General features: G+C 53.6%; 1 protein-coding gene across 2 annotated transcripts in view; it reads left to right on the top strand.

Moving 5' to 3' along the window:
* Nucleotides 1-10,119, top strand: part of POLR1A (RNA polymerase I subunit A) — a 74,852-nt gene extending 64,733 nt beyond the window's left edge. For both annotated transcript variants that reach the window (XM_053200865.1, XM_015075766.3), the window contains exons 28-34: nucleotides 3,137-3,263; nucleotides 4,812-4,922; nucleotides 5,505-5,804; nucleotides 6,645-6,845; nucleotides 7,982-8,099; nucleotides 8,594-8,758; nucleotides 9,140-10,119. In XM_053200865.1, coding sequence (XP_053056840.1) covers nucleotides 3,137-3,263; nucleotides 4,812-4,922; nucleotides 5,505-5,804; nucleotides 6,645-6,845; nucleotides 7,982-8,099; nucleotides 8,594-8,758; nucleotides 9,140-9,240 — 1,123 coding nt within the window. In that variant the 3' untranslated portion in view covers nucleotides 9,241-10,119. The remainder of the gene's footprint in view (nucleotides 1-3,136; nucleotides 3,264-4,811; nucleotides 4,923-5,504; nucleotides 5,805-6,644; nucleotides 6,846-7,981; nucleotides 8,100-8,593; nucleotides 8,759-9,139) is intronic.
* The last annotated feature ends 273 nt before the right edge of the window (nucleotides 10,120-10,392 follow it).

Raw genomic sequence — 10,392 nt, 5'->3', positions numbered from 1 at the left:
TAGGGCTTTGCCTGCTGAGCAGGTAGGTCAGCATGAGGCATGTACCAGGCTGTGCTTAGAGTTCTTTCTACTTCTGTTATCTTGGAGAATTGAAAAATTCATCGCCTTTAAACAATTTTTTTCTTGATGAGGGCCAGCCCTGGCTTCTTACCAGCAGCCAAGTACTTTTTCAGCTCCTAGTTTGTATTTTGCTTGTGCACTTGAAAAGCTGTGATAAACAAAGCCATGTGCAGTAGCTCTTGGTGGAGCTACTCTGACTCGAGCACATCGGGCCAAAAATAAGAGAAGGAGCAATGTGTGAACTGGGGTGTGCTTTGGACAGTGCTTGACAGGCTTGGGCAGCGTAGCAAGCACAATGAGACCTCTTACGGACCACGAGGCAGCGGGAGTGTGTGCTCTCAAAGAGTGACACCCCCACCCCTGCAGGAAACCTTTCTCCTTCCTTTCTCCCTTCCCTCCCCCACCTCCTCCACCTCTGTTTCTCTCTTCTCCCCTACCCTCCCTCCCATCCCATCTCTTCTCCCAACTATTAGCTCATGAGACTATTTGATAATAGATTGGAGAAGAGAAAGAGACACAGAGGCATTTGTCTAGATGGCAGTGTGTATGCATTGAAGGTTCTGTAAATATTTTTACTGACACCTGTCACTTTGGATGTTTGTATAAGCTATCTGGGCAGTCGGCCGGGGGCGGTGAAGTCACAAGAGCACCAAGCCTGGAGTCGGGTGGAAGTTCTGGCCTCCTGTCCCCAGCCATGAAACGACCAAGCTAGAGTGTGCAATTACAGCTTCTGGGAGTCAGACTTTGCAAGCAGCAGGTGGCGGAGCAGTTGCCAGGCACTCCTGGAAACAGCCAAGGGTCATATTCTCTGTTTGCAATTATTTATGTGGGATGGGCGGTGTCTCTGAAGCCTACCCATCCTGTTCCCTTTTGGTCGCCACATTCTGACAAATAGCAAAACTTTCACAGGACAGTCATTGTGCACCTTCAGTTCCCTAGCTCGTGGCAAAATCACAGAAGGGCAAACTTGTTTGTGCCCACATGAGAACTCTGGCGTACTGGTAACATGTCTACCACTTGTCAGGGTGCATTCAGCTTTCTCAATTTCTCACCTGTTCTCCCGCAGTCTTGTTCACTGGAAGAGGCAGTTTAGGCAGAAACGATGCCCAGCGAGGGGGGATTAAGGAAGGTCTCCGTGGGGACTTTCATCTGCACTTAGACCCAGCCTTGAGGGGTGGATGCAACTCCAGCAGGTAGCAAAGGGGTTGGAGAAATTGCTGGCAGAGCGAGCCCAGAGGATGCACCGGGGGGGGGGGCAGATGGGTAGTTGGGGTTGGGGCCAATTATGGAGGACTGGAGGGAGGAGCCTCGGAGGGGCGACATGGCTGCAAAGCCACTGGTCTAGAGAGTCTGAGGAGTCAGAGCAGCAGCCCCGAAGCAGCGGGAGGCGACGAGCAGTGGTCATAGCGCTTTCCACACCCCCATCCCATCTCGTTTCCTCTCCTCTCTGCAGTGGGCTCAGGTCGCAGCGGACATGTCCCACCATGCAGACGAGATCAAGGCCTTCCTCCTGGGTCTCTGGCTGGATCCAGATTTGAACCAGAGCCTGGCATTCCAGAAACTTCTCTTTTGCCCCCTCTTCTCAGTTAGATTGTATCTTCTCAAGTCAAGCCTGGCCTTCCCTCATCAGGCCCTGGTCCCCATCCCCAGCACCTGGCAACCAGGTTCTTCCCTGGATTGGTGGGTGAGGAGCCTTTTTTCTGCCAAGGGCAGAAACCTCAGCAAAACCATAAACTTTAAAAAGTTAAAAAAAAAAAAAATGAGGAGGGAGAACAATAGTCTTTTGCTCTTAATAAGAAAGATAGTAAAGGGGCACCTGGGTGACTCAGTCGGTTAAGCGTCCAACTTCAGCTCAGGTCATGATCTCACGGTTTGTGAGTTTGAGCCCCACATCAGGCTGTGTGCTGACAGCTCGGAACCTGGAGCCTGCTTCGGGTTGTGTCTCCCTCTCTCTGTTCCTCCCCTGCTCACTCTCTGTCTCTGTCTCTCTCTCTCTCAAAAATAAAGATTAAAAAAAAAAGTTAAAAAAAAAAAGAAGAATAGTAAATATTTGCCTGCTTCTTAAGACCCCACTCCTGTATTTTCACCCTTGCTTTGCTCCCAGGGCACATGATACGCACATTATAGGTGCTGAGACAGTACAGGATGCTGGCTGGCTGGCTGAGGGACCTGATCCTTAATATAATTAAAAGCAGTCCATTTTGGCATGCTGTTCTGGCCTGAAGAGGAAGAAAGGCAAGAAGGAGATAATGTGAAAAAAGAAGAGCAGGGTTGGGGGAGGGAGGGGTGCAGGGAGGCAGGGCAAGGCCTTAAGGGAGCTTAAAAATAGAAAACTCAGGAGGAAGAGGCAAAGGGCCAAGAAAGGCCCCCAGGCTCTGCTTCAAGTTGGTTCTTTTAAATTGGTCTGGTTCCAACTTGTCGACATGATTTATTGCCACAAAGTAAGTTATCAGTGCCTTTAAAACTCTGATGAACTCTTGCACATCTTAGCTCTTCCATCAAATTGTTGGGGCTCATACCCCAAGGAGACAGGAGCTGTCAGGCCTGTGCTGCACCACTTTCTGGAGATGCTGCAGGGGCAGGCAGGGGATGGTTCTAGTCCTGGCCGGACTCCCCTCCTGCTGGAGAGTCTGCTGTCCCTTTCAGACTCTGGCCACAGCAGCGCTAACAACTTTGACTTACGGAACACCCACTCTGCCAGGCCTCATGACAGTTATTGGACAGGGGGTTGTTTCTAATCCTTAAAACAAGACTGCACGATGCATATTCATAGCCACATTTTACAGATAAGGGAGTTAAGGCTCCAGAGACTGTCATGCTTAAAGTCACGCACCTGAGGAGTGGCAGGACATGTGTGCAGACCAGGCCTGGTGGGCTGTGGAGCAGTGCTCTGTCTGTGCCCTTTAGAAACCGCAAGAGGGGGATAGGAGACGCTGTATCTCTGTCTCATGTGTAAATCCCCGATGCCCCCTTAGATGGCTGTGAGATCCTTGGGCAGAACATCCTACACCCGCAAGGAGGGGAGAGTAGAGATGCTCGTATTGAATGGGGCTGTGTGGCTTTCTTCTCATTTTAGATTCTTTAAAATTCTGATGGAATCCATCAGAAAGAAGAACAATAAAGCCTCAGCTTTCAGAAGCGTAAACACTCGGAGAGCTACCCAGCGGGATCTAGACAACACTGGGGACTCAGAGAGGAACCGGGTGAGTGAGTCCCCCAGGGGCCCCTCTAGGACCAGCACAGGGAGGGTCCCAGGCTGAGAAGCCCATAGGGTGGCTGTTGGCTTAGTCTTCTCCCCTGAAAAAGCTCTGGGGTTGTTTTCAGCACTCCTCAAGCCCCTTCCTGGATTTGGCCCATATCTCCCTGTACCTCTCCATTTACCTGCTGTGCCGATAGGGTCACGGGGGTGCTGCCAGACAGCGGGTCTGGCTGGCACTGGGTGAAGGCACATGGTCATCTATCTGTCTCCTCTCAAGACCACTCTGTGAGTGGTTTTTATCCTGAGGACAGGCTGAAAGTATTGGTACCTGCTGGGCTTTGGAATTCTTTTTCTGGTTTCATGTTGCTCTGCCTTTGACTTCCCTGGGCCAGATAAACCGAGGCCCACAGAGCACTGGCAGGAATTAGAAGAGGCGTTTTGAAGCAGGAAAGTTGGGCTGCTGTAATAAAAAAAGGAAGGAGTCAGGGAAAAGCTACTAGGGGCAAAATAGTCCAGGAATGGTGACAACCTCATCTGCAAGGAGACCCAGGGGTAGTGTGGGGACAGGTCCCCTACTGTCATCTGAGCCAACAGCAGCTTGTAGGGCTATATGGCAATAGCTGTGTCAATGCAGCCAACCTGTGGGGGCGCTGGCGGCAGAGGGTCGCAGTGAAGACTTAGTACGGCCTTAAGGTAGACCAGAGAGAATGCTAGGTCTCTGGCCCGGGAAGTCTACCAGTTGGCTAACTCAAGCACAGATGGGTATAGGTGGTCTTTGAAAGGTTACTCCGTTTATCCTTAAGTCACCCAGAAGAAGACTATAAGAAACTAGGAGCCAAGGTCAGTAGAGAAAGGTGTAAATGTTTGGTTTTTAAAATGCTTAATAGCCCACCAAGATAATCCTTTCTCTTCATCTCCATCTAGAACAAAAATATTTGGAACAATATTTTATACCATTTTCTTTTAATGACTTGGAAAGCCTGGTCCCTTTTCTGAAATTTTTTCTTTCTTTTTTTTTTTTTTTAATTTTTTTTTTTAATGTTTTTATTTATTTTTGAGAGAGAGAGAGAGCATACAGGGAAAGGGCAGAGAAGGAGACACAGAATCTGAAGCAGGCTCCAAGCTCTGAGCTGTCAGCACAGAGCCCGACGTGGGGCCGGAACTCACAAACCATGAGATCATGACCTGAGCTGAAGTCGGAAGCTCAACTGACTGACTCACCCAGGCGCCCCCCTTTTCTGAAATTTTTTTAAATGCAAGGTTTTGCAGGTGGTACATGTGACAATGAAGCTTGAAGAGAAGGAGACAGGGAGTGCAGGGCTGTCCCAGAGCAGGGACTGGATGGACAGGGTGGCCAGGTGGAAGGGTAGGTAGGTAGATGGGTGGTTGGGAGGGTGCCAGGTGGAGGTATAATGAATGGATGCATAGATAGGCAGGTGGGTGGCTGGGTGGGTGAGTGAGCTGAAAAGGAGGATGGGTGGGTAGATAGATGGATTCACCAAGCACTCGGTTTTGGAGCCAGTCTTTTTTCCTCCTTGTCCCCAAACCACAGGGAGAACAGGAGGGTGATGAGGAAGAGGAGGGGCACATTGTGGATGCTGAAGCCGAGGAGGGAGACGCTGATGCCTCTGATACCAAGCGCAAGAAGAAACAAGAGGAGGAGGTGAGGGGACTGGCCAAGGTGAAGGGGCTATGGTCACATCCGTCCTGTGTCACACCTGCAGGATTATTGCTCACCACATATGGCCACACCTTGGCTATCCTGCTGGAACCCATTAGGAACCCTGGGACAAGTCTGGCCTGCCCAGCACACTTGTCGATGAAGAAGATGAAGTTCACAGGGCAGGATTGGGCAGAGGCCATCCCAGGACTGTCCTTCGGCTCTGGATGGAATCAGATTCAGGGACCCAGAGGCTTTTGCAAGGAGCTGAAGTCAGGCTGCCTCTTGTTTTTTACAGTGAAAATATACCAAAACCAGTCTTGCCATGACTGCTGCTGGGACAAAGGGCAGATTAGAGGGGCTGAGGAAATTGACGGACAAGAGAGAGCCCAAGGAGGGTGGAAGAGTGTTGGGAGTTGGGACTGAGAGGCCACCATTCCCAGGGGAAGGGCCAGCGGGAGAGAGGAGGAGGCAGCCCAGGGCAGGCCTGGTGGGCCTCTACAGGGATGCTTGTTTTGCAGGCACAGTCCAGACAGATGGGAGGGAGGGGCCAGGTGACACAGACTGCACTCTATCCCCTGCCAGGTCGATTATGAGAGCGAGGAGGACGAGGTTGGGGAGGAGAACGACGACGAGGACGTGCAGGAGGAAGGGCATGGCCCCGGGGAAGGTGCCGAGAAGGCCCAGGAGCAGGATGGAGAGGTGGGCTCAGGCGCCGAGGAGGACTCGGCCCCTGCCGCCCCCCTCACACAGCCCCGGAAATCCACCCGCGTCAGGGAGCCCCAGGGAGCCGAGGCCGTGGAGCGCCGTGCACAGGCCGTGCGCGAGTCCCACCCGTTCATAGAGGACTACCATTACGACACCGAGGAGAACTTGTGGTGCCAGGTCAGTGCCCGCTGCCCAGCCCCTCCCCACGCGGGCCGGGTGGCGTGCGGGGCCTGTGGCAGTCAGTTGCAATCTCCTTATGATCTCAGATCCCTTAAAGAATCTGGTGACCACCGTGGCCCCACTGCCTCAAATCACTGCCCCACACATTTGACTCAAACCCCTAGCGGGCCAGTACTTTCGGACTCGTCAAGAACAGTGTGTGTCTGCGGGTCTGATGGGCCAGGCCCTGGAGTGGAGGCACTTCTAAGCATCCCCCCATTCTGTCTTCAGTCCTACCGAGTGGACGGATGTCAGAGTTGCAGAGGCAGGCAGGAGCGCGCCGCTTCCCCACCCCCGTGGCCTGTGGTCTGCAACGGCAGGGTGCACCGTTCCCTGCAAGGCTGCGTGGTCAGGATGCCTTCGCTCCTACACATGGGCTGACGTTTTTGACCTTCACTTTGACCCAGTCCAGTGGCTCCCAAACGGCAATGTAGATAAGAGTCATTGAGCAGGTTACACACGAAACGATGAGTGTGACACTTTGTGGTGATCGAAAGTCTATCAAGGGCACTGTTGAGCAGACACGATTTTTACCAGCATCTGTGAAGGTGTCGCTCTACTGCTGTCATCTTCGCCTGGGTGACTGGAGATGGCTGCTCTGTGTGGTTGGTTAAGGCACCCAGTGTTCGCCTGTGCAGACCCAGCCAATCTGCCCCAGCAGGACCGCCTGTCCCCAGCCAAGGTGTTTACTACACAGGCTTTGAAGGCCTCACCCAGGGAGCCAGTTGGGGGCCCTCTGCCTCCTTCTCAGGGCTGGGGGCAGCCCCTTCTCTGATGCAACCCTCCTTCCTCTTGCAGGTGACAGTGAAGCTCCCTCTGATGAAGATCAACTTTGACATGAGCTCCCTGGTAGTGTCCTTGGCCCAGGGCACCGTCGTCTACACGACAAAGGGCATCACGAGGTGCCTCCTGAATGAAACCACCAATAAGAAGAATGAGAAGGAGCTTGTCTTAAACACAGAAGGAATCAACTTGCCAGAGCTGTTCAAGTATGCCGAGGTGTGCGCCCTCTCCAGGTTGTCTGCTGGCCGGGACAAGGTCCTCACACTGACTCAGGGGCTGGCCACGGGGAGGCGAGGCTCCAACCATGTTACCCGGGGCCTCTTCTTGGGATGCACTGTGCATATTAGCCTAGTTAAGACTTCCGGTAACTTTATCTCACCCACACTTTCTTGGAGTAGTTTGGCTAGAATTTTTTTCTTCTTGAAATTAATATGTCTCCAAAGTAAATTTGTAAGATGTAGTTTGTGGAGTCGCTGGCCTGAGAGCTGCTCATTTTATCTGGGGAAGGTGGCCCTGGGAGCAGAGGTGGCTCAGACCAGCCTGCCGGTGCCTGGTGCTGGCAAACGCCTGTGTGCTGTGCCCACCTGCTCCACCAGCACGTCTGTCATCCTTCTGGGCTGTTTCTTCATTCTTCTGCTTCATTGTGTCTCCGAGAACCTTCTGAGGTGCTCTCAACCCCTGGGCACAAGTGTTTCCCCAAAGAATACTGAGGTGTCGGGACCCCTGTAGCCCACCACCCTCCCCAGTGTGCACCCAGCTCACAAATCTCTCCCTACCTGGAACACTTCTCCCACAGCAGCTGCCTTGCAGAGGCCCGCCTCCAGGCCCGCCTGGAGCCTTTCACTGGGTGCCTCCCAAGGACAGGGCAGGGTGGGCTCGTACCTCCTGAGAGCCAGCCACCAACAGGGCAGATTCTGTCATGCCTGGGAGGGTTGTTTAAACAAGGCCAAAGTCTCCACCATCTCCTGTGGGGACGAGCTGCCATAGTGCAGAGCCACCTTGGGCCCCTGACGAGCTGGGCCCCCGTGGAGCTGCCCTGTCACTGCCCCATGTGCCCTGGAGACAAGTTTAAGTGTCACTGCTGGAGAACGTCCCTCACCTACCAAGGGAAGCCTCCATCCTAGGAGACAAGTCTATCTGTTAAATAAACAAATAAGAAAATAGCTTCTTCTGGCCAACCTGCACCTCTGCTTACACTCTGTCCTTTTGCTACTCCTGGGCCACCTTTCAGTCACTTCGTTGTCGGCTCTGCTTGACTGCCAGACAAGGAGCGAGCTCGGCCAGTGTGGGTCTTGCCTGAAGAAGGGAGCAGAAAGCCAGGCCCCCGCACTCAGTCTCTACCCCCTTTCTAGGTTCTGGACTTAAGCCGCCTCTATTCCAACGACATCCACGCCATGGCTAACACGTATGGCATCGAGGCCGCGCTGCGGGTGATTGAGAAGGAAATCAAGGACGTGTTTGCTGTGTATGGTAAGAGGAGCCACGGACAACACTCAGAAGATCCCAGCATGTTGGGCCTGCTCTGTAGGAGACCAACACATGGGTGCAGTGAGCATGTGGCCTGTGGGAGACCCCGAGAGTGACCAGGGAGGACAGGTTTCAGTACTGTCATTGGGGCCTCTCTACCTGTTTCTCCTCTGGCCTCTGAGGAAACTCCTGTCTGATGAATGGACCCCAGCCTGCCTGCCTTCAGGGTTTTAGGTCCCAAGTGAAATAGTGCTGTGAGGTTCTCATGTCCTGCAAGTCTGGAGTCTGTTTCCTGGGCTACTGGACAGACGTGGAGAGTGGGCTGGACTGATTGTGGTCTGGGATGGGGAGGGGGCTGAGTGAGTAGATGACCGAGCTTGAAATGGAGCCCTGGGGTCTACATCTGAGCCTATGTGCTGGCTCATGTCAGGTGATGCTGCTGCAACTGTCCTCTTGTCATTGTGTAATCTTTCCTGATGTTACTGCCAATGTGACAGGCATTGAGGTTGATCCCCGCCATCTCTCCCTGGTTGCCGACTATATGTGCTTCGAGGGTGTGTACAAGCCATTGAATCGCTTTGGGATCCGGTCAAACTCCTCCCCTCTGCAGCAAATGACATTTGAAACCAGCTTCCAGTTTCTGAAGCAGGCCACCATGATGGGTCAGTGCATGGGCAGGTGCCCTTGGTCTTCCCTCTCCTAAATCTGCTCTGGGCAAATAGGCTTGCTCCCCGGGCACCTTTCCACATGCCTCCCACACAAGTGAGATGTTGGAATCTCACTGAGGAAGCAACTGGGGAGGGTGGGCAGCAGATGGGGATGCTGCCTCTGCCTTTTGAAGGAAAGGGAGAAGGCTCTGCCTGTCTTTCTGTAAGCAGTGCTCCCTCATGTAACCTCATCAGCTTCCAGAACTCGGCTTCCTGCTGGCCTCTGAGGTGGCTCATCTGCCCAGCCTCCATGTTGATTGCCCCCCACCCCCAGACCCCTTACATCACCCCCAGCTTCCCTCTCAACCACCTAACAAGATCTCTTGTGTCTCCCAGGATCGCATGATGAGCTGAGGTCCCCTTCAGCCTGCATCGTGGTTGGGAAAGTTGTCAGAGGCGGGACAGGCCTATTCGAGCTCAAGCAGCCCCTGAGATAGTAGCCACCGCAACACCATCTGCCCAGCCTACAGGATGGCCAGGAAGACCCAGGTGAGGGCCTGGCCTGCCCTTCACTTGAGAGGCCTGGGAGAACCAGAGTCCAGGGTGGTTCAAAGTGACCATGTAGGGCACAGCAGAGATGTAGGGGGTGCAAAAAGCAGCTGGCCTCCGCTCGACCAGCTTCACCTGGAAAGTGGTAGCCTTCCTTGTCCTTGCCCTTCCCCATCTCACACCATGAATAAGGTTCACCGAGTCCCCTCAATCCTTCTGAGGTGGCCAGGCCTTCCCCTGCGTGGCACCTCCAGAGCAGGGAGGTGAAGTCCTGTTGCTGGGAGCTCACCTAACTGCAGGCAGGACTTCTGAGGGCTCTGGAGGACCAGGAACTGGGAGCCTGCCACCCTATGGCCTGCCCCTCCCAGCTGCACCGGTTCCTAGGGGCACGGTTCCCGTAGAGTGTCCACCCAAGACCTTTTGCCTGGGCCAAGCCCACACCTCTGCCCACCCAACTTCTGTACCCGGGGCAGGGCCCCAACAGCTCAGCCCCACACGTAGAGCCCCAGGTCGCCAGCCAAGCTGTTTGGACAAGTTGCCTGGCTTATCTTTCCTGGCTCTGCTCTCGGCCCATCGTTAAGGTCTGCATCCCTCTCTGCGGGCTCTGCTTCATCTGGGCCGTCCAGCCTCCCCTGACCTCTGGCACCACAGCAAGGGGCCCTGGCATGAACAGAAAAGTCAGAGGACTTGTACAAAGGCTTTGTAAATCCAGAGGCTATTTCTATTTTTGTCTAATGTTATTCCAACTCAGGCTGAGTAATAAACATCACTGGAACTAGCTGTTGGGAGGGGAAAAAATTAAAAAGACTTGTTTGTTTGTTTGTTTTGTTTTTTCCCTTGGTTTGTGGTTTCTACATTTGTGATTTGAGAGCCCAGGACTGGGATTTCTCAGCACAGTCACATCTTGGTCCCTTCTGTTCTTGTTGGAGGATGTGGGGGAGAGCTCAGCCCCTGCAGCCTCCCACTCTGACCCCAGCCAGCCCTTGCTCTGTCCCCCTTTCCGGAGCCAGCTTCTGGCCCTGCAACCAGAAGAGTGGAAGCCAGTGAGAAGGACCTTTGTGTGGCAGGTGGGAAAGGATGCCTTGCTCGGGGAGCGTGAC

This window comes from Acinonyx jubatus, chromosome A3 (assembly GCF_027475565.1).
Source record: "Acinonyx jubatus isolate Ajub_Pintada_27869175 chromosome A3, VMU_Ajub_asm_v1.0, whole genome shotgun sequence".
NCBI lineage: Eukaryota > Metazoa > Chordata > Mammalia > Carnivora > Felidae > Acinonyx > Acinonyx jubatus.
Note: the sequence above shows the minus strand (reverse complement) of the source record. Positions and strands in the feature narration are given on the sequence as shown.